Here is a 24,900-nt window from a genome sequence, read left to right as displayed (position 1 = left end):
ATTATGTAGGCTATATGATAAATAAAGTTACTAGTATTTTTTATTTTATAGTATGATCTGTAGTAACTGTATCCCAAATTGAAAGTGCTTTATAAAGCATTACCAAACCTATTTTATCATGCTGCAAAAACAAAAACAAAAACGTGATTGATTACAAAAAAATAAATACAAATTTATTAACAGATTGTTTCAACAAATTGCATACTGTACAAAAGAGTTAATATAGAGGTTCTGGGAGGAAAACGAAATCGACCATTACTGGATTCTTGAGGCTAACTTCAAAAATAAGTATCTTTAAAAAACTGAAAATAATGGCTATTATCATATTTGTAGTTTACCACCAGATCAAAACAGGTCTGAGTTATTATTCAGGAGGTTTCTGTTTAAGTTGTTATTAGTCAAAATGTTTAACCCTGTGGTTGGATGTTCAATGTGTTGTCAGACTGTTTAAACTGTTATGTTCAATGTTTTCCAGCAGCTACTTCCAATTGAAATGATCTTTACCAAGTATAGTATGCACTGGAAATGTATACATTAATACATTATGTCATTTTATGTACATAAATAACAGTGAATTCATATAGTACAGTTTAAGTGTATTCAAATGTATGTGTACAAAGTCATTTATGTAGAAAACAAATCATATAAAAAGTCTCAACAGTGAAATAGTATAAATCATATATTATACCTATACATCATCATTTCTTTCAGAGGCTCAGTGTGCTGTCCGAGACTGACCGGACTGAGAAAATACTGTTGTTTGAAACGGTCACCATGTACATGACTATTAGGATGAACCAGTATAAACCCAGATATGCTTTTAAACTCTGTAAACTCTGAAAACTATGTATATCTTTATTTAAATAATGGAATCTGAAACACATCAGATCATTGAAACCGGGTCTAAATTAATATCTGCAATGTCAAGTGCAATGAGTTATGTGTTTGTTTAGTTTAATATTTTCATGTGTAAATAAAAGTGGGCTATCAGTCAGATGAGATGAGTTCCTGTTTTTTAGCTGAAACTGGCTGCTGTGACGTCCTGCAGAGAGTTTTCAATCTGTCCTGTGGTTGTGACAGTGTCTTCAAAAGGTGGTGGTGTTTTTTTCCTTTTTCTATAGAGCGATACAGTTTTCATTAATCCCACATACTGACCTGGTGGTGAGGTCTGCAGGCAGCAGCAGCAGCAGCAGCAGCTACATACAGTATCCTGAGTGTGTTGCAGCTGTCAGTGATCAGACTGTCTGCAGCTGGTACAGCTTAGATCCTCTCTTCAGCAGGAAACCCTGTTCGTTCAGGGAACTCACCAGACCTTCAAAGTCCATCACCTTAACAAACAGGAGGGGAAAAAAGCAAGGATACGATATAATGAAAGTGTTTTTAGTCTGTCACTGACAACAATGAGATCCAACTCCAAATCTGAGACACTACAGAAATCTCTCAAGATAAAAAGGAATCAACTCTGCCAAGATGACAGTCGCAGTCTGAAGTTGGATACGTAGCTAATTTCTCACAGAGAAAGAGACGGTGAAAATGACATGACAGGTGTTTGATGAATCTTTATCTACTGCACTGTGTACTGTATCTCAGTGCGTCTGAGTGCTTCCACCTTGATGTTCAGTCTGTCGGCGACGCTTCGCAGCATCTGTAGGTCGAACTGCTTCTGCCCGGTCCTCTGCGCCTGAACGTGCAGCGCGTTGATCAGCCGCTTCCCGGCACTGCGATGGCTCATGCCCGAGCCCAGCTGAGAACGCTCAAAGTCCAGATTGCCCAGACCATCTGAATATGTATCAGCCAGACTGCACAACACCAACACACACACAGAGACACACACACACACACACACACAGAGAGATGGAGAGAGATTGACATCTGACAGCTCCTTCAAAGCCTGGGCTGTATGCGACAAAATCTTCATGCTCGTCACAGTTACCAGTTCTATAATGGTTTTGATATGGCCTTGTATTTTAAAAAAATTCTATATTTAACTCAAACACCAAGTGATTAAAGGGGAACTATGCAAGTCTGGTCTCTCCTCTTCTGTGTCTCTAACCCTTCTTTCCTCCATGTGCATTTGTTTTCAACCAAGCCGGTGAGAAATCAATCCATGGAGCGGTGGATAACGTTATTTATCATCTACCATGTTACCATGTGTATATCTGTGTAGTCTTAAACAAAAGATTACGGGTTACCGGCTCTGATCTTACAAGTTACAAGTCATTTATTTAACCAGCACTAGCACTCTGAAGCTGTTTAATTAAGGTACAAATCTAGCAGAGTTTAGGTTTGATTTAAAAAAGAAAAAAGAGCCAGCAGATCAATCAGGAATGAGCATGTTTATCAGCTGCAGCTCTAACACACATCAGGTTTCCTGCAGTGTCACCTGTGCTTCATGATCTCCACCACATCCTCAGCGTCAGTCTTGGTAGCCGTCTCTCTGAGATCCAGCCTGGCTCTTGCCTAAACAAAAACAAAAAAAAAACACACAGTTAAGTCAACCACACAGAGTTCAGTACCAGCTCTTTCTGTTCTTCTCGTTATCCTGAAACTACAGCAGAAACAAACAAAACAAAAAAACGGATGTCGTAATTCATCCCATGCTGCATCATCTGATGGGAGAGCAACACTGACAGCCTCAGAGACTCAAACCTACCTCGGTTAGTCTAATTAAAGACTCCAGTTGTCGTGTGGTGATGGGTGTAGCGTCGGCAGAGTGAGCCTGAGATCTCAGTGACAGGTAGAAATCCTGAAGTGTTTGTGCTGCTTCAGGAGAGAGCGAGGGATGGACGTACTGACGAGCGTAGCTGATGTACTTCCTTAACAAGCAGGCTGGGATGGCGTCCACAGTTTCACCTGCAGGGATCTGGAAGCAAATCGCATGAAATACATGAATAAAAACTATAGTTACCTGCTTCTTGTGTGCACGGTGCTTATTAATGGTCTGTGTTTTTTCTTTACCTGCAAACGCTCCGACAGCGGCATGTCTGAGTGCTCCAGCAGGATGGACGTGTCCAAATCCCTGTTGGCCCTGGTGACCGTGGCACTGCTGGCTCTGCCTTTCCCTGCCCTGTTGGCCATGACGTGCTCCGACAGGCGGCGGTCATGTGACTCATCTGGGATGTCCAGGAGGAGGAAGACAACGTCGAAGCGGGAGAGGAGAGCCGAGCCCATCCTAAGGACATAGTGGAAATCAATTTATAGACTTTCAGACGATCTGCAGCAGCTAAAAAAAATAAACAAATTTAATTTAATTTTCTCTGAGTTTTACGTACTTGAGATTTTCAGAGACAGTCTTGCCTCTGTTGTAATGTCCTCCGACCGGGTTCGCTGCAGCTATGACTGATGCTCTGGCGGGCAACGAGGAGACGATCCCAGCCTTGGCCAGGCTCACAGACTGCTGCTCCATGGACTCCAACAGAGCCTGCTGCTGGTTGCCTAGCTTATCAAACTCGTCAATGCAGCACAGACCTAAGGAAGGAGAACAGGCAGAGGCTGAGGATCAGTCACATTTTCATACCAAAAACATGGCAGCCCACTGGTATTTGTAATAGTTTTCCAACAAACGGCTTATTTCTCAGCATGAAACGCAATGTTTTAAACAGATAGAGGTCATATTTTTTTCTCATGGCGATGTTACTTCCTGCTTCTGCTAAGGCTCTCTATACAAAACATATCTAAAAGAATGATAGCCAGTAGCTTTCACCTCTTTTATTAATCATTTCAAATTAAAAGCCTTTTGTAGAATCATGTAATTGGGATGTGATGACAAAGCAAAGTTTGAATGGTTTTTCCTACCTTGGTCAGCCAGCACCAGGGCTCCAGCCTCCAGGGCATAATCCCCTGTTCCTGCATCTCGGGATAAACTGACTGTTAATCCTAAAAAAAATAAATTAATAAACAAATGTTACACCCCTAACTTAGGTCTGCTGCGATAGATGTGAAAAGCTGTTAGCATGCACGGTTAAAGATCATTTAGGTGAAGTTGTACAGGACAGACAGTTTACCTGTGGTGCTCGTACTGTTGCCACATACGTAAATTCCTCTGGGAGCGACGTTACACACCGCCTACACAGATGAAACACACACATACAGTACACGTACGTCTATGTAAAGGTGGGAATGTATTACAGTACAAGTTAACAAAGTGGCATCACTGTGTGTTACCTGTAACATCTGACTCTTCCCCAGCCCGGGGTCTCCCACCATCAGGATGTGTGGGTCTCCTCTGACGGGAACGCTGTTTTTGCCCGTGTGTTTCTGTCGGCCTCCAAACAGCACCAGGGCCAGGGCGGCTTTCACCAGCTACACACACACAGACACACACAGGTGTACTATTTTAATACATTTCAACATATTAAATAATCAGAAATGTTGTGTTTATTAGGTGTGTGTGGTATTATTGTATTCAATCAAATTATAATGCTATTAATTTTAATGAAAAATGCACTGTACAACTTACAAGATGGCCATAGATGACAGGACACAAAGAGCTGAGAGAGAGACAGAGTGCTTGGTCTTAGTGTGAGGTAACAGCACAGCACAGTGTTATAATATTAGTTTAAAGGTCTTAAATTCCCCATGTTGATCCCACTCTCACTGTTGAAACAATTAATTAAAACTACAGTACATGTGACGCTGTGGGTAGAAGTATCTTACTGCACGATGAGCCTCAGTAAGTCGGGCTGTGACTGGATCTCTTGGATGGCGTACAGCTCCTTCAGACTGAACTCCTCCCCTCCAGAGCGATCCTCCAGTGACCCCTGACCTGACTTGGACTGCTGACCTACACACAGACAAGAAATAAACACCTCACTGCTCCGGTTTATAAGTCTCGTTTCTGAAGGCAAATATGTGATTTTAAAAGTCGCTATACACTGAACACTGCACGTTGCTGGGTTTTACACCATCTTCCTTTGTGAAATTTAACAATAAAAGCCCAAATAAGAAATGAATGGAGACTGTTCACTGAAACACTAAAGGGGGCTCATGATTGAAGGCCAAATGAGAGTAAATCAAAACCATCAAAATGCAGTTTCTTGTTAAAATATGACCAATTTCCCCACTAAAACATAAGGGATTGGGAAAAATGTCAATTAGCTTAGCTTCTGCAGTTTAAGTAATAACGATGGCTCCGGTCACTATTTTAGTAAAATGACAAATGTCTGTAAAAGTCACTCAATAAAAATAATATTTTATCGTTCCAAGTACCCCTTGCAATTTATTGAGAAAATCTTTTCTAGATCGACTAAAAAAAAAAAAAAGAAGAACACTACACATCAGATACAATACCTTTGGTGTTACTGACTGAAGTGGCTTCTAGGTAGAGGAGGAACATGCACTGATCCTTATTCCCCCGGGAAGTACCTGCATACAGTATAAGTGTGAGATGTGAATGTGACAGAGACTGTAGAGTATATATTCATATATTTATACAATGTGTTCCTGAGGTCTGAGCAAGGCGCTGTGTCTGTGTTTTTACCATCGTTGGTAACTCGAACTATCCCCGTCACGGTAACCGTGTCACCGGGGACGCAGCTGTCACAGAGGTCGGACGTCAGGTGACACTCCACGGTTCGTGGGATTCGTCCGGTCTCCCTCTGTTCTCCGCCCATCACCTCCTGCACCCTGAAGACGCACAAAAAAATGTATAAATAAAAGTATGTAAATGCTCTATGATCTCAGAGAAACAGTTCAAACACATTCATGCCAATACAGTATGCACACTCTAGTCCTCAATAAAGACTGCTACCAATGATTTTGTCATCACAGTTTTTTAAGCTTTTTTTTTTTTGCTCTAATGCATAGCTACAACCGTGTTACACTTACTTGATAATCTGCCAGTCGACAGTGTGAGTCAGAGGAGAACTCCGGCAGGGGACGAAGGAACGGCCGCGACAGTCGGGCTGGACACACTAGGCAATAAAAGACACAATAACATTCATGCAAATGTAAATCATAACAATATAATGCTGTAAAAAAAAAAAAAGAACTAACAAGGACAAGTACATGTTATATGCAAAATATTGCTTATGTATCATTCCAACTTTATTTGTAGCACACTTTTCATACAGGAAGCAGCTCAAAGTGCTTTACATGATAAAAAATAATGAAAACATAGAGGAAATTTACACACATAGATGCACACCCAAAAATTAAAACACTGAGGAGATAAAAATACTGAGGAAATGCTGTGTCTACTCAACAATTTGGACTTTTTAGTGGGGAAAACACTAAAGAGTGGATAAAAACTAAGATAAAATATGTATATGTAATATATAAATAATTCAAAGGAATAAAAATGGAGATACTTGCATAAAATCAAAGTTTAGATCTAATAACAACATTGAACAATTAAAATAATATATAGTGCTATAAATCTTGAGATAATGAAATTCAGTTAAATGCCAGACTAAAAAGATACTGTAGGTCTTCATTTTGCTTTTAAAATATATGTATGTTTGTATGTATAATAAGATATGGAACCACTGAAATAAAGAAAAGGCCTGCAGGAAAAAAACTGAGCTGCAAACCGAGTGTGAGTATACAATACCTTAGTAGGCGTTACGAATTTCCCATGCTGCAGCGGTAGAGACTGTGTGTGTGAGCAGGCCAGACATCTGAAGGCCATCCTGGTGCAGAACGGTCTGATGTTGCTGACTCTCACCACCGTTCCCTTCACACAAACCAGCCGTCCAAACACACTGGCACGCAGCGTCCGCAGAGGAGTCAGCGGTTCGTAGTTGTAGAGCCTGAGGAGAATTCACACCAACACAGTCATCGTCATTCACGGTCCACACACAGCTGTTCAGGCGTCCAGCAGCACAGCTAATTGTGCATCACTGTGTGCAGCCGTCACCTCGCACTAATGTGAGGGATGTTGATGATCGGCGTGGCAACACGAAGCTCTTCCCCTTGCAACTCAGCAGCCTGTTTCTCCAGGTCTATAGTCAACACCTAAAAACACAAAAACACACAGTATAAACATTCATGGTGTGTCAGTACCAGTTTGCCAAATATGCACAAGTTAGTACATTTTACAATAAACAACACACAGTACAACCAGTAAGATGATGTGTTTTATAATAAAAAGTGTGTAATTGCAACTGAACTTATACAAAATAGAAAGTAATAGATAAATATTGACTTAAAGGGATAGTTCAACATTCGTCCATTGCCATAATCCCTATAGTCATAGCAGTAGGTTCATCACCTTTACGGTAATTATCGGCAGTGTTGGGAACGTTACTTTTAAAAAGTAATTAGTTATAGTTACTAATTACTTCTTCCAAAAAGTAACTGAGTTAGTAACTCCACTACTTCACTATAATAGCAACTAGTTACCAGGGAAAGTAACTATTGCGTTACTTTTTCTTTCCAAGGGCATTTTTAAATTGTATTTTATTGTTTTCATATATTTCACTGATCGCAATTATGGAATGCGAGTGTGTGTTTTATTGAAAGCGAGGCTGGTGTGCCTATGAAAATAGGTTACAGTGGGTTTTTTAAGTGCTGTGGCTGCCTACAAGCAAATCTCATATTGTCTCTGTACAAAGACAACAAAGACCTTTTTAAATGTGAAAACAGTGGAGACCTATTCAAGATTTGCGTTTGGGCAACAATAACAGGAAACATCAAAATTAATTTATTCATGGCCACATTAAGTGAAATTATTAACTTTACCGATTATCCATCTGATTATCTGTCCTGCTGCGAGCACACAACTTCTCAGGGTATCCGCGGATCCTTAAAAAGTCTTAAATTCATGTATCTACAATTAAGGCCTTAAAAAGTATTACATTTATTAGAAAATTCAAAGATGGTCTTAAATATATAATATATAATACACAGCATCATTAAATATGTATGCACTTAATCTTTTATATGAAATAACAGGGTATCCGCGGGGTCTTAAAAAGTCTAAAATTTGAAAATCTAAATTTTAGGTCTTAAAATGTCTTAAATTTGTTGAATTATTGTGTTCAAGTCTTAAATAATTTTAGTCTCGCATTTGCCCCTAAAAAAAAATACATGTGTGAACCGGGAAAATCACAAAAAAGAAAGAGCACAACCTGCGATTGGTCAAAAACTACAAATCCAACAATTCTCTGGCCTCAACAATAACAGTAGTTAGTCTAAGCAGTGTTGCCAGGTGTACGATAATTATCGTATTTGTACGATAATTTGACCCTCTGTACGATATACGATCAATAATCCCAAAAAAGGCCAAAAATACGATAATTTGACCATTCAGTGAATGTGTGGTTGTAATCGGTTGTAATCAGCCTGTCGCACCTGTCTGTCGGATTTTTTTTGTGAACCCTGAAGGCATCTCTTTCCATGTGACAAATTTCAAGCCAATCGTGCTTTTCTAAATGTGAGCTTGCCTCAGAACAACGGCAATGATTGGCTGAATAGTCCGCTGCGCCCGCCCCAGGAAAAAAAAAAAAAAAAAGAAAGAAAAGAAGAAGAAGCAGAGACGGCTCGGCCCGGTCTGGAGAAGCGCGGAAAAGAAAATGAAAGAACCTGGAGGAGGAGGAGGAGGAGCAGGAGGAGGAGGAGAAGGAGAAGGAGGAGGAGAGGCTAAGAAAACGGCGGGGCAGAGTCGAAGTAAGCAGCATCGCCTACAAATTTACAGAAAAGAGTGGGAGAGACAATTTGCCGGGTGGTTGAGACCTGTTGCAGGCTCGGAAGGCAAAGCTTTTTGTCGGTGCTGCAAGACAGAGCTGGTGGCCGAAATAACTGTATTAAAAAACCACAGCAAATCAAAAAAACACAAAGAGAAAGAAAAGATATTAGCTCCAACACAAAAATCCATAAAACAATGCCTGCAAAGAACTTCTGAAAAGGAGAAGCTGGAAACAGCGGTAAAGACTGCTGAGGTCAAGCTGGCGGGGTTTTTAGCAGAGCACAACATCGCAATGAGGGCCACAGACCATCTGGTGGATGTTATCAAGGACATATTTAGTGACTCAAAAACTGCACAAAACATGTCACTTGGCCGCACAAAGGCAACTGCCATAGCAAAGCATGTTATTGGTGACTGCTATTTTGAGAGTCTGTCTGAAATCCTGATGAGAAAAAAATTCAGCATCCTCATTGATGAATCAACTGACATTGGAAATGTCAAAACGCTCTGTGTTGTGGTTCGTTTTTTTGATGAGGGTACAAACAGGGTTCAGACCCGCTTTTGGAAGCTGGTGCAGATCTTTTCAGAAGAAAACAGACATCTTGTCAGAGAAGGAGCCACTGCAGAAAGGCTGTACGAAGAAATGATGAAATCATTCACAGAGGCAGGCGTCCCACTTCAAAACATTGTGGGGTTTGGGTCGGATGGCTGTAATACCATGATGGGACGACACAACTCTGTCTCCAGTCGTCTAAGAAACGATTTGCCAGGAATCACCATACATCGCTGCATCTGTCACTCCTTACACCTGTGTGCCAGTGAGGCGTGCAAGCAGCTTCCTCGCCAGTGTGAAGATTTAGCCAGAGACATTTATGGATATTTTAAAAACAGTGCTAAACGTGTGGCTGAACTTCGTGAATTTCAGAATTTTTGCCATGTTGAACCCCACAAAATACTGAAGCCCTCCCAGACACGATGGCTGTCACTGACTGAAGTTGTCAAAAGGATATCTGCCCAGTGGGAAGCCCTCAGGCTTTTTTTCACTGACCAGTGGATTGATGCCAGATTGAATGCTGCTGAGAATATTTATCATGCACTCAATGATGAGTCTCTCCGGCTGTATTACCACTTTCTGGAGTGGGCTCTGCCCAAATTCACAGACCTCAATCAATATTTCCAGAGTGAAGGCGTGGTTATTACATCACTGAGGAGCAAGATGTGTGAGACCTACAAAGATCTCCTACTGACCTTCATGCAACGAGACTATGTTTTACACACAGCCCTGAGTCAGATCAGTTTCAATGATGACTCAAAGTTTTTACCACTCAACACAATGTACCTGGGTGTAAAAGTGATGCAGAAAGTCCAGCAGTCCAAATTCACACCAGCCACCCTGACAGATTTCTATATGCGCTGTCAAAAATTTCTCCGGGTTGCCTGTGGAGAAATTAAGAAACGCTTTGACTTTGATGATGCCCTCTTGGTCCACATTGCATGCCTGTCCCCTGCCACAGCGACCGATGCAAGAGCACGAGCTGAGTATCCCTCTCTGTTTCCACTCATGAGACTATTGCCACGTCTGATTGACTCAACAGATGCTGACCGTCTCCAAGCCATCGATGACCAGTGGAGGAGATTGCCTCTCGTGAGCCTTAATGAAGACACTAAAACAATGACTGTGGATGAGTTCTGGCACCATCTCTCCACTTTGGAGGACTTTGGGGCAAGAAGGGTGTTCAGGGAACTTGGAGAGTTTGCCCTTGATGCACTAGTGGTTCCTCATTCAAATGCATCCTGTGAACGTGTATTTTCAAAGGTAAATCTAATCAAAACAAAACCACGAAACCGACTTATCACAGGCACCCTTAATGGGCTCATGCACACATCAGAGTGTGTGAAGATGGCAGGTGGATGTGCCAGTTTTAAGCCAACAACCACAATGCTGCGGTCCATGACAACATCAAATCTATACAGGAAAAGGACTGCCCCCACCCAGCAGGATGCAGCAGACTCGGACAGTGACTCAGAGCTGGAGATTGACCTTTAAGGTAAGCATAATTAATTATTTAATTAGCCTAGCTGATGGCCTAAACTGTTTCATGCACATTATGAATATGTAATTAATCTAAACAATAGTCTCCTCTCGCTCTTCTTCATTTCATTCAGAAAACTGCCAAAGACGGAGACTGACACAGACTGGACAGACAACTCAGGAAAAAAAACATGTACCCCTTGGAGTGTTGTTTCTTTTTTTTTTACTATTAATTTGTTATCTTGGTTACCTCTTTTCCAGGTTATTATATAGCCAGGTTATATATGCACTTTATTTTATTTATTTTTTCCACAATATCTTTATTTGAGTTTTAAGCAGCATAGCAAAGAGAAATACAGTCTTTGACATTCCTGCAACATGTCAACATATGTTAGCTGCCTTACTATGTTCAGAACAGAACATAAAACAAAAAATCACATAGAACTGCACTTTATTTTAAGTTAGAACCTGGTGCAGGCACTTTTAAGTTTTCATTGTGCAGTTTTTGTTTATTTTATGAATTGTTGTCATTTTGAGGACAGAGACAATGTTGTTTCTCTGAAAATAAAATTTCAATATGTGAAACCAGATCTTTATTTTCTTGTCAGTTATCATGAATACTATTTCCCTTTTAAACCTGGTGCTATGTCTATTTCCTAACAGTGGGTGGCCTCCAGGCCTCATGATTTGGCTCATTAGTTCCCACCCGTCATTGTTTATGGGGGACACGTTAGCCTAACGCAACTGTGGGGCTGCTGATGAATCCATTCCGTACCAAGGCAAAGCCGTGAGTGCCTGTTAGATGCTATTCAACACTCGAGTGACTATATAGCGCATCAATAGACTTGTTATTTTGATTATGACGGGTGTACGATAATTTCCCTCAAAATACGATAATTTTATGTCTCTGGTACGATAATCCTACATTTCCCACCTGGCAACACTGAGTCTAAGTAAGGGAGAGTGGAGCTGTCGGTGAAAAGAGGAAACAACGCCACGTCTGGTCCTGTTCTATGTTGTTCGTTCACACCGTAACCGTTTATTCGTTACGTCCGCGGTGTAAAAGGCCGTAACGCAAAGACGCGATTAGGCGGGCGACGCGATATACGCGACTTTTTTTTTTTGCGACGCAATACACGGGATTTTTTGGGCGACGGGACCATCGCGTCTTCGTCTAATTCATCGTGTTTGGTGGGAAGACCCACAAGGGGCTTCCCACCAAACACGAGGAACGCTTTTTTTTCGCTCGAGTTGTGACGCGCGACCAAACGCGAGATACGCGATTTCTCGCTCGTTTTGACTTTGTGTAAATTCGCGTCTTCACGAGCTCGCCCATTTTCACTACAACAACAACATTTCTGCTCTCATCAACCATGGTTGAGGTCACAACGCTGCGCTGTAGCTGCTCTGGAAGAGTTCCGGTGTTGTGGCCCTACTGGTTCCTAATTTAACTGGTTACGGTGCTGAACAGCTGCAGATGTTTTGCGCTCCCTCAGCAGATTCGTCACAAATTCACAAACATACACAACATATTACCAGCGAGTTTCAAGCCACAATTCACATCTACCGCGGCGAATATGCTGCTGTGAGTGAGCACTAACAGTTACGTACCAGCCACATGGAAAAAAAAATAATAAAGTGGAGAAAAAATAATCTTCACATATTTGCGTGGGTCGGGACTCGATCTCGCTTCAGCAAAACCAATTACACCACTAACCACCTGTCTACCTCTGTGAGCCACTCAAGCTCACAGGTGCCAGCCGCTTCACTGGATATCAGTCAATTACGTCACTAACGTTTTGACTCGAGCTGATCTCAAACAACAGGTTACCATCGGTTTGCCTTTGAAATACACGGACAATGCCTCGGTGTTTATTGTTCTCTTTCCTCCAGTCTAATCAACATATTCAGCGCTACACTTCTCTCCGCACCACACTACACACTATGACAAAGCCTGTCGTGTTGAGAAAGTGATGAACTAACTCGGAAATACTGTCAAAATACGCTGAACAATATGTAAACAAAAGCGAAACACTTGAGCCACTGCATGTGTACATGGGTGAAAAGTACGACTTGCATTTAATCACATTACTGTATTGCGAATGTTTTGTGTACTTACATTTCTTTACACTTCTCTACAGATCTTATAAAACGCACAACGTATTTATTGGCGTGCATTAAAAGAAATGTTCACTTCAAGTCGCCGTGGTTCGCGGAAGAGATGTTACCTTGAGTCTACCTGTTTCGATCTGCCTGTGAATATGATGCGTTCAAGGGAACAGGGCAGCGTCGGACGTCGGCCATTTAGATCGCCATGGACCCAAAACTGTTTAGTTCGTCAGTTTTTTCTGTTAATGTCAAACTAGTTTTAATTAAAATGTATACCTTTACAAAGGGCAATGATAAAATATGTCGGCACACGAAATCTAAAGCATCAGACCATTCTATAAACACATTTCAAACAATCGACTCACGTCCGACGCTGCCCTGGTCCCTTGAACGCATCATATTCACCGCAGCCAGAGACTCAGAGCTAACTTCACCTCTCTTCCTCGAACCACGGCGACTTTAAATGGACATTTCTTTTAATGCACGCCAATAAATACGCTTTGCGTTTAATAAGATCTAGAGAAGTGTAAAGAAATGTAAGTACACAAAACATTCGCAATACAGTAATGTGATTAAATGCAAGTCGTACGTTTTTCACCCATGTACACATGCAGTGGCTCAAGTGTTTCGCATTGTTTACATATTGTTCAGCGTATTTTGACAGTATTTCCGAGCTAGTTCATCACTTTCTCAACACGACAGGCTTTGTCATAGTGTGTAGTGTTGGGCGGAGAGAAGTGTAGCGCTGAATATGTTGATTAGACTGGAGGAAAGAGAACAATAAACACCGAGGCATTGTCCGTGTATTTCAAAGGCAAACCGATGGTAGCAGTTGTTTGAGATCAGCTCGAGTCAAAACGTTACCTGTAGTGACGTAACTGACTGATATCCAGTGAAGCGGCTGGCACCTGTGAGCTTGAGTGGCTCACAGAGGTAGACAGGTGGTTAGTGGTGTAATTGGTTTTGCTGAAGCGAGATCGAGTCCCGACCCACGCAAATATGTGAAGATTATTTTTTCTCCACTTTATTATTTTTTTTTCCATGTGGCTGGTACGTAACTGTTAGTGCTCACTCACAGCAGCATATTCGCCGCGGTAGATGTGAATTGTGGCTTGAAACTCGCTGGTAATATGTTGTGTATGTTTGTGAATTTGTGACGAATCTGCTGAGGGAGCGCAAAACATCTGCAGCTGTTCAGCACCGTAACCAGTTAAATTAGGAACCAGTAGGGCCACAACACCGGGCTGATGAGCTACAGAGACTTTAGAGTCAAAAAGGAGCAGTGCGTCGCTGTGTCGGACTGTTTGGATTTAATGAGGAAGCTGCACAGAGTCAGGTGAGCAGAAGCTCAGGACAAACACTTCGCTCCAGGACATAATGTAGCTACACCTCACATGTTCTTGTCTTTTACCTCAAGGAGATTAAAGTAGTGTCTGTACTTTCCCTCCGATCTCTGCAGCTTCCCTCTGCTAGTCTGTGTGTGTGAGGCTAAACTGCGTGCGTGTGTGGTTTGTGTACAAACTGAACACTGCCTCTGATTGGCTTAGCATGAAACCTTACTCTGCCTCAACCAATCAGCATCACTTATGTGGTTGTCTCGTCCCTCCCTCCTCCCCCCTCCCCTCACCAAAGGAGAGAAGGAAAAAGAAAAACAGTTTAGCAGCTTCTGTGGCTGAGATGAGCCAAGTCGGAGGACAACGGCTTCACTGAGTAGTTTGTAACGCGCCTCATTTAATTGTCGGTAACGGTAACGGCGTTGTAACGGTGGAAATAGTAATTAGTTAGATTACTTGTTACTGAAAAAAATAACGCCGTTAGTAACGCCGTTTATTTTAACGCCGTTATTCCCATCACTGATTATCGGTGCATGTTGTTTTGAGATCTGCGGGGCAGAGACGTGAGCTGCTTAGTGAACACAATGGAGGTGAACGGTACAGGTCCCCTGTCCCTCATCAAACTCATCAAATACACAATCCAACAACTCGAAAACGCTCTGCTGGACAAGTTGTGACCTGCACATTCACCACGCTATGAAATAATCATGTAACATTAGAGACAGAGTTGTTTTAGAGGCAAATGCAGCCGGAACTACATTCCAGACACGGCTGCTGGGCGGAGGGATTTCAAAAGCGCAAGTAGTTGCAGTAGTAGTAGCAGAGTATTTGCTTCATGTGTCGTAATATTACATAATGTTACATTATTATTTAGCGTGGTGAATGTGCAGGTCACAACTTGTCCACCAGAGTGTTTTAGAGTTGTTGGATTGTGTATTAGATGAGTTTGATGACCGTTCACTGAGCAGCTCACGTCTCTGCACTGCGGATCTCAAAACAACATGCACCAATAATTAAAGGGATAGTTCACCCTAGAATGATATTTCGCTCATTATCTACTCACCCTCATGTTGACTAAGGGCTGGAAGAAGTTTCAGATTCCTCCGTGGCTTCTCTGAGTTACAGGGGGTCTCGGCATAGCAGTGCATGTCCATATAACGGTTGCAAAGGGACACCGGAGCTCTTCGTAAAAAAACACACACAAAAAAACATCCAAATACCTCCATGATGCTCGTATGTAATGTCCGTCTTGTGCTGAAGCCCCAAATTGCGTAATTGTCCCGAAAAAAATTAAATAAGTCTATATTTTAAGCTTGTTTGTAGCGGAAGCTTCTCGAAGCTCCTCTTCCTGGTCCGTCCAAATCTCGCGTGATTTGCGCCGGCGTCAGCATGCGTCAGTGCGGTTACTGCGAATCACGCGAGATTTGGACGGACCAGGAAGAGGAGCTTCGAGAAGCTTCCGCTACAAACAAGCTTAAAATATAGACTTATTTAATTTTTTTCGGGACAATTACGCAATTTGGGGCTTCAGCACAAGACGGACATTACATACGAGCATCATGGAGGTATTTGGATGTTTTTTTGTGTGTGTTTTTTTACGAAGAGCTCCGGTGTCCCTTTGCAACCGTTATATGGACATGCACTGCTATGCCGAGACCCCCTGTAACTCAGAGAAGCCACGGAGGAATCTGAAACTTCTTCCAGCCCTTAGTCAACATGAGGGTGAGTAGATAATGAGCGAAATATCATTCTAGGGTGAACTATCCCTTTAAAGGTTCTTAACCCACCTCCCATAACTATAGGGATTATGGCAATAGGTGAATTCGCCAAAAAAAATGTTGAACTTTCCCTTTAAGATTGAATTTTATTTGTTTGTGTTTGCTTGGATAGACCATATAGATGCCAATATCTTAGTAAATGGTGCTATAAATAATTACATACGGTTGAAAAATATGAAAGTAAAACAAGTAGAGTAAATTTGATGGAGCTGAATTATGGTAGCCTACTAAAATCTATAATTTACAGGTGCTTTGCTTAAATTTGTTGGGGGTGTCAGGTGCAACCGTTAAAAAAAGGGAGGTCTCTTTGTGAGTTGTGTACTGTACCTGGTGAATGGCCACTCCCAAACAGTTGATTATCAACTCTGGCTGCTCCTTCAGCTCTGTGGTCAGGTCAGGAAGCGCTCCACGCACAGACTTGTCTCCAGTTAAATCTGCATAATCCACCAGCACGCTGCCCTGACGCTCAATCTCATCCTGTAAACAGGGGAACATGATTATCCCTCCTCCAGACAGTCAAACCATGTTGAGATATGACAACTCCACCTGTCAGTCTATTAAACAGAGAGATAACAAAGAAGACTGACCTTGTCATAAAGGTGAATCTTAGAGGTGAAATATTTCTCAAACACTTTGATCTTCTCCACACTAGGTGAACTTTGTATGAAGCCTGCACATAAAAGTGACACATTAACACTCATACACACATACATATACATACACAGTCATCATTATAATGATTTTAATCATTCTTATTGCTATAATTGTCTTTTCCTGTCTTATTTCTTCTTTTTCTTTTAAACGTGTGTTTCTGTTTTAGATTTTAATGTATTTCTATGCCTCTGTGAAGCACTTTGAATTGAACTGGAGTATGAACTGTTACTGTGCTATACAAATTAATGTGCCTTGCCTTGCCTACCAGTATATACAACCTGAATAATTATAATGTGTAATAAAGCTGCACTGCACGTATACCTTCTGTGAAGTAGTGTGCCCATCCTTTGTATGGACACAATGCATCCAGGGTCGTCTGACAGAGAGCTGCAGAGACAGACGACAGACAGTGTTACAGTGTTGAAGCTTTTTATGCATAAATTCATTTCGTTGAGGTAAAGGTTGGAGAAATATCAGATGTAAATACAATATTTCCAGCACATTTTGATTCACTGATGATATGTAAGGTAGAGAAGAAGTAACTCACCTCTCTGAGAGCTGCCTGGTCCTCCTGACGCACCTCCACCTCTCCATCCTCCTCCTCCTCCTCCTCCTGAACCTCTTCCTCCACCTGATCCTCCCCTCCATGGTCTGCCTCTCCATCCTCCTCCTCCTCTCCATCCTCCTCCTCCACCTCCTCTCCATCCTCCTCCTCCTCCTCCTCCTCCTCTCCATCCACCACCACCATTTCCATTTCCTCCTCCTCCTCTTCCTCTCCCTCCTCTCCAAGAGCCTCTCCTCGTTTCCTCTCCACTCATTGTTTTCCTAAGACAAAGCAGAAACAGTGAGAGTGAGTGACAGCAAAGCACAAAGAAAGCCATGAATCATTCACCGGCTGGCTGCATTTGTTTTATTTTACCACTCAGGCTCATTGAAACCACAGGCGCTGATAAAACACCAACTACAATGGCTGCCACTGTCACTGAACTGTTATCTGCTGCATACACTTCGCTGGTGGTGACACATATCAATTTCCCAATCACAGCAGTGGGACACAGACATGGTAATGAACGGATGTCAAAAGAGAAACATCTCTTGAGTTAAAATAAATCTGGTTTAGGCGACTGAGCTATACTGAGTGGTAGAATAACTTTTAACATTAAACATATATTCTTTTTTTTCAATTTCTGATTGTGTGTCTGAGTTCAGTTCAGTCATATTCACATATCATCTAAACAAACCAACAACATCAGATTTCAGTGAATAATTTAAACATTTATATTCAACCATTAGGTAGTGTTGTTGTATTCAAGACCGGTCTTGGTCTCATTATCGGTCTTGCCTCGGTTTCAGTCAAGTTGGACCAGCCAAGACCACAGCTGCAGTGACATCAAATGTCTTTCTGTCACTCACTCACTTTGGTTTATATGATGTGAATTCAATAACTATAAGATAATTACTTAATAATTTGAGAATGCAGGTACATTTTTCATCTACTTGCATATGTGCCACCAGTAAATTTGCTGTTGTTTTGCTTTTGTTTTTCTACACTGGTGAAATGTGGAAGTGGTGACCTAAAGAATCTGGTACAGTATCTGTCATTACAGGTGTCAAGATCATGAATGAAAAGGAAATGTCAATATTTGCTTTGCAAGTCGATTTACAGTGTGGGCCCCTAAAATTTTAAGTTAGGAGACCACTGTGCTCCTAGTAAAAAATGTTAGTCTGAAGCCCTGAATTAAAATTGTTCTACAAAAGAGTATGTTTCTGTGTGTAACCAGCTGAAAAACAGTGGGAGGAGACTTCAGCAAGTTATGTACTGTGCTCTTCAGTTCAGTCTAAACTTTGTTTCAATTAAATATGGTTTAGCTTTTGTACAAAATTATATCTTTTCATTTTAGCTTAGGAATAATGTAAATATCAAGCAAGCCACATGATTATTATGAATATTGGCAAGTTACTGAATACAGTAATGGTCTTGAAAATGGTCTCGCAATGGTTTGCAAAGTATGGTCTATGGTTCGTGTCTATCGCTGCTAATTTTAACACAAACGGAAATAAACAAGGATAAACACGGTGTTTAGGAAACTGTTTCAAAAGGTTTCATTTAATAAGTTACTACGCAGTTTAATGACCGCACAAACACCTTATGAGTTATCATGAGCTTAATCATTTCTTCTTATTCAGATGTATAACAGTTAACGTTGCTACAGTTTATTTTAACGTCTCGTTGTTAGCTAACTTAACGTTAATGTTATGAGTTTGTTTACGAAATGTTCGGGTCAAACCCATTAAAAGTAACGTTGTTGTGGTACAAACCTTTCGTCCTGGCTCAGGTGAAATCCTCCGTCGGTTACAGGAAATCAGGAGTTTGTTATTTTACCTCAAAGTGTCGAAGTGTTACCGACCGACAGGCTGCTGTTTGTTTACATCAGCCGGACTGTCAAAGTTCCCTCCATTGATGCCGCTGCTTCTTCTGCTGCTGCTGCTGCTTCACGTGCAGCAGCGTGTCGCTCTCGGCACGTGGCTGCCACCCGGAGGACACCAGCGGTACTGCAGAGAAAAACATTTACTGTAAATAAAAAAAAAGAAGAGGGGTGAAAGGGAAACTCATTTTGCACATTGTTCAGCCTTTGATGTTGATAGTTTTGATGGTCTCTGTGATCTCATTGTGTTAGAACAATTTAAAGACTCTGTTCCTCGTCATATTGCTGTATGCATTAGGGTGCAAGGTTAAGTCAGCCTCCAAAGCTGCGGTTTTGGCTGATTGTGTCTTGACTCATGCTGTTGGCTCAGAGTGGCACAGGTCTGGGTTGGGTCTGGGGGTAGTGTGGTGCAGAAAGAAAATGGGAGGTCTGGTCCAGGCACGTTTGTGGAGACTCAGCAGGTTTCTCAGGCCCGGTGTCAGTAGTGTCCCTGGCACAAATCCTGATAGGGTCTGTCCATCACTTGCTGACACGCTCAGTTGATGTGAGTGAGGACATCTATACTGTAGCTACTATAGCCTACTTGAGTGTACACTGTTAAAATTTTCGCTGTAGATTTACAGTAATCTACTTGCAGCAGCTTCGCCAGCCCTTAGCTTTCCTCAGTTCATCTTAAGAATCGAGCACGCCATTCCCTTTGTTCTCTAAAATGTCACATAGTGGTGAAGCTGGGTGCAGTTTAACAATTGGAAATGTGTGTAATGATCCTGCTGTGACTTCATTCATTTCACTAATTATGTTATAATTATAGGTTTACCACTGAAAGTGTCCTCATGTCCATCACTTGCTACAGCTGACACGCTCAGTTGATGTGAGTGAGGACATCTATACTGTACTATACCTGAGTGTAGGTGTGTCTGCTATGTGACCTGGCACAGACCTGTGCCACCCATGGATCTATACATCCATGCTGCCACCACGCTGAGCAGGTCTGTTGCATGTTTCATGCAAAAATATTGGCACCCCTGCATGTTTTTTGTTTTTTTAACACATTACACTACTTCTCCCAGAAAATTGTTGCAAATGTTTTGGTGTTCAGAAGTTTATTTCCTCTGTTTGCAATAGAACAACACAACAAAGCTGAGGAAAAACCTAAAAAACATTTTCAAATTTGAAAGAAATAACTAGATTTCAAGCACATCATGTTCCTTTAAAAAACATCTTAGTATACCACATGTGGTGGTGGTATGTAAAAAAAAAAAAAAAAAAAAAAAAAAAAAGGGTAAAATGTCACAAAGGACATAACCGGATGGCTCTTTTGAAGTCTGAACAGTCACAAATCACATGAAATCTAACTTTTGCAAACCGGATTGAAATCACCTTCGGGAAGTAGTTTCAAATCTCATTTGGACAGATGCAGAGTCTGAACGTGGCCATTAAGTTCTACAGAAAAGCTCCGGTCTTCCACTCACTCTTTGGCAGATTGCTCTGCTGCACACGTCACTGGAAAAACTCTGTTATTGTTGCAAATCGCTTACTGACCTCTCTCAGCTCTTCTTGCTGCAGAAAGTGTTGACTCCAGTGCGGCTGGGAACCGGCAAACGCCACTCATCTGCTGCCTGCACACTAATACTGTACCTGTCACACCACTGAGCCCAGCTGGATCCCCCCTGCTCCCCTGGACCGCTTTTTGTATTTTTTGTCTTTAAATGTTTCTCTACATTACTGTATGTGGCAGTTGACGGTCCTGTCACTATACCTCCAATTGATCATGCGCCCTGGCTATTTGGCCACAGGGATATCCCTTTGGTCGATGACTCTTATTAGGGAGACTGGGGTTCAAACCCCACTCGGGCCCTCCTTTGTCCTGCCACATTCTGGCATTGTTGGCACGATCCATGTAGCATTCACACATGTTTCTGATTGAGACGCTGGTCTGTGACGTGCGTGACTTTGCAGCACAATGCGGCACACACACATATAGGGATGTTGCTGATTAATATTTATGTTATAATTATAGGTTTACCACTGAAAGTGTCCTCATGACAGGCAGTCATCATGTCCATCACTTGCTACAGCTGACACGCTCAGTTGATGTGAGTGAGGACATCTATACTGTACTATACCTGAGTGTAGGTGTGTCTGCTATGTGACCTGGCACAGACCTGTGCCACCCATGGATCTATACATCCATGCTGCCACCACGCTGAGCAGGTCTGTTGCATGTTCAATTTAGGTCACATACACACCCACACACTGGTACACTATATCACTATATGTCCTCAATCACTTGATCTGTTCTAAAGCCATGGCATCCCAGAAAATTGTTGCAAATGTTTTAGTGTTCAGAAGTTTATTTCCTCTGTTTGCAATGGAACAACACAAAAAATCTGAGGAAAAACCTAAAAAAAAAAAAAACCTTTTCAAATTTGAAAGACATAACTAGATTTCAAGCACATGTTCCTTTAATAAATATCTTATATCATGTGGTGGTGGTATGTAAAAAAAAAAAAAAGAATTATACCTGGGTCGGGTCCGGGCTACTTTTTGGCAAATTTAAGCAAATTCTGAGCAACAAACAGGAGAATAGGAGGACAGGACAGTTGACCTTATAATGTTCAATATGCATCAGTTGAGGATTGAACCCACAACTTCTAGAACCGTTGTTTATTGCACTGAGCTAATTGAAACCACTGTAAAAAGAAAAGTCAGTTTTTGAGGTAAAATTCTATTCTATTCTATCTATTTTGTACATTTATTTCACAAAGACCATCTGGTAGTTTGATGTGTTATCATCAACTCCCTCCTTGGGTCTTGAACCCACATCCTCTGACACCAAGAACCTTGCACCTAACTCACTGAACTAATTGTGAGTGAGACCTAGTGTGTGTCTTCTCAAATAGACTCAGGGAGTCAAAGCCAAGCAGCAGTTGTCATGATGGCAGATTCCAAAAATGGTCAAAATGTCAGAAATTCTGTTAACTAAACAAAAATCTGATAATAGCCTACATTACACACCCACACACTGGTACACTATATGTCCTCAATCACTTGATCTGTTCTAAAGCCATGGCCAAAAATACTGGCACCCCTGCATGTTTTTTTTAACACATTAGCTACACTACTTCTCCCAGAAAATTGTTGCATCTACAAATGTTTTGGCGCTCAGAAGTTTATTTCCTCTGTTTGCAATAGAACAACAAAAAAAAACTTTTTAAATTTGAAAGATTTCAAGCATATCAAGCTCCTTTAAGAAACATCTTTATCCCTGTGGAGCAGATGCTGAGAAGGAATGGGCCCAAAGGAGGAGGATATGTCTGTCTGTTTTTTTAATGTGAGGACTGCGGATGGAAACTAGCTCTGAGCTGAATCCGGCACACTTACAGCACTGTCCTCAAACAAATAAACAATAAATGAAAATGAAATGAGAAGGAGGTGGAGGTGGAGTCAGAAGAGGGAAGGTCTGAGGTCGGTGAGGATAAAAAGAAGTTGGGCAGGTGAATCATGTCACAATGAGCGCTGGCCACAACCACAGCTTGAAAGCTACGACAAAAGAACAGACTGAGTCAGGAGACATCGAGGGACAGAGGATGATGAAGTACTCAGCATACCGTTTGGAGGAAACACAGTGGACCGTGAGTAGTGGAGGTTTAACCCATTCGACTGACATTGCACATTGGGGGGTCATGGCAGGAAGCAGCTCTCCAGCTTGGATGTATACATCTGTAAAATAAGGAAGGAGTAGGACCAGATTGTGAAATTTTTTTTTTTTAAATGTCTCTTCATTTGTTCTTATACCGTCCTTTCAGAAAAGATTCTGGATGAGCTTCTTAGCCTTTCTGCTCCTGGCCACCCCTGCCTTCGGTCTGTCGGAGGACGATGGGATGCTGAAGCCCAGCTCTCGGGTATGATGCACATCTCACCTCCCATAAGCCTTTAATGAAGTGATATGATATAACTGTGACTTACAGCTTTTGTTGCAATAATGATGGTTCATAATAATAATTCATTGCATTCTTTATGAATCTTTGAACTGGTTAACCCCAAAAGCCAGAAGAGTTCTTCACTGGTTATTATTTATTTTTAAATGCATTCACTTTAATTTTCCTTTATATTTAAAACAATTTATGATTCCTTATAGTACACAATACAGTCTTAGACATACAGATCATCTCTTTTTCCGTATTCCCAGAATATCTAAAGAATCTGGTCGCCGTTCATTTCAGTTTAATCCGATTGGAACAGTCTCCCATGCCAGCTTAGGTCTACTATTTAGCTTCAAAGCATCACTTCTAATTAATTTGCAAACTCGTTGTTCTTGTTTCTGATGATGTTTATTATTTATTTATTTATTATTATTATTTTCTATTATTTATCGTTCCTCTCTCTCGTGCACTGTAATATTTTTCTTTTTTTGTGTGTGATTCTCTTATCTGATTATTTATTTACTTAATTTTTATTATTATTATATTATTATTATTTTATTTCTTTCTTTATTTTTCCCATTTGTAAGCTTAGATATCACAAGTTGACTATTATTCTGATATCTGGCCGTTTGTGGATTAGCTGGGGTTAGGAGAGCCTTGTCTTGTGTGCGTGTGTGTGTGTGTGTATGTATGTAAGTCCTGTATTGTGTTTCAATGTATTTGTTTTTCTTTTATTTCTTTACCTGACATTGTATCATTGTATCTTTTTGTGGAAGGACCCCCTCGAAAATGAGATGATTCATCTCAAGGGGCTATCCTGAATAAATAAATTCAAATTCAAATTCAAATAATTTCTTCGTTATGCCCAACAATTAATCAGAACTTGTTGCATTTACAGGCTGTGAAGACATCGTATAGAGATCCGAATGAAGCTCTGTTTAATCAGACGGTCGCTGTGGACGACGAGAATTACCTGGCGACCATCAATGTTCTCTCACCAGAAACCCAGAAGGCTGTTGTACAGTTTGATGTCAAACATGTACGTACAGGATTTACTATGTGTTAATAATAAGAGAAAGTATGAAAGAAAACAATGTGTGTCTAATGAGTTTCTGCTGTTGTGTTGCAGGGTGTGATTGTCTACAAACCAGCTGATCAGGACAGCTGCTTCTTGCAAAAGATGGAAAGGTCTGACTATGCCAACGCGCGCACCCTCCGTAAGAAGCCATCACTCATGGTAACAGGCAGTGAATGCAAAAGTCATATTACATTTTTTTTTTTTCATACAATTGTCATGAACCACTTTTCAACACTTTGTAAAAAATAAAATGACACATTGTAAATGAAACACCAACACAACTTTATGAAATACAAGAATGCACCTATACACAATGCAACAAATCAACCAAAACACTAACAAACAGAAACATTCAGTCAATGGAGTTACACAAACTGAATCACTCCACAATCACTCACTTTGCAGCCTTTTTTGAACCTCATTTTGTTGAGTTTAGTGAATGCATGATTTTATTCTCCGTTTTCTTTTTCCCGGCATTGAGTACAAAAATTGAACCCATCTTAGAGCAACTCTGCTGAATACAGTTTATAAAAAGGAAATTAGGAGTTAGGAGTTAGGAGTTAGTGACAGAATGTCTGAAGTGAAGACTTTATTTGCAACTGAAAATTATTGTGGAAAAAGAAAAAAAATCTGCATTTAAGCTGCTGTTCATCACTACGAAGGAGTATTAGGACCAGCCCCCCCCCCCCCAAAAAAAAAAAAAATTCCGGCACATCTTGGACCATAAAACACGGTGTGGTCATAAGTAAAAGGACGTTGAAGAGACACTATGTCGGAAACTTGGTTTGTTTAGGAGGATAAACCACACAAACTTGGAGGAGGTGGCCGCATTCACCTGCGCATTCACCTGCGTGTAATCCAGAAAGGGTAGAGGCCTATGTTGTATCACAAGATAGAATAAGGCAATTGATCAAGTTGATTTACAGTTGCACCACTT

General features: G+C 41.2%; 1 protein-coding gene across 1 annotated transcript; it reads right to left on the bottom strand.

Annotated features, from left to right (window-relative positions):
• Positions 1-1,049: 1,049 nt before the first annotated feature.
• On the bottom strand, positions 1,050-19,022 carry mcm8 (minichromosome maintenance 8 homologous recombination repair factor). Its single transcript, XM_085799346.1, has 21 exons — positions 18,853-19,022; positions 17,081-17,358; positions 16,855-16,920; positions 16,467-16,549; positions 16,207-16,356; positions 6,857-6,954; positions 6,551-6,749; positions 5,827-5,912; positions 5,480-5,625; positions 5,290-5,364; positions 4,657-4,783; positions 4,460-4,490; positions 4,165-4,302; positions 4,005-4,065; positions 3,796-3,876; positions 3,273-3,468; positions 2,959-3,172; positions 2,654-2,863; positions 2,384-2,460; positions 1,610-1,799; positions 1,050-1,328 (listed from the first exon to the last, which is right to left on the bottom strand). Exons 2-21 carry the CDS (start codon positions 17,349-17,351, stop codon positions 1,236-1,238), a joined length of 2,592 nt encoding a protein of 863 aa, XP_085655472.1. The 5' UTR covers positions 17,352-17,358; positions 18,853-19,022; the 3' UTR covers positions 1,050-1,235.
• Between the last annotated feature and the right edge of the window lie 5,878 nt (positions 19,023-24,900).

This window comes from Trachurus japonicus, chromosome 15, assembly GCF_045865225.1.
Source record: "Trachurus japonicus isolate A0001 chromosome 15, Traja_1.0".
Classification (NCBI taxonomy): domain Eukaryota; kingdom Metazoa; phylum Chordata; class Actinopteri; order Carangiformes; family Carangidae; genus Trachurus; species Trachurus japonicus.
This window is presented reverse-complemented; position numbering and strand designations above follow the sequence as displayed.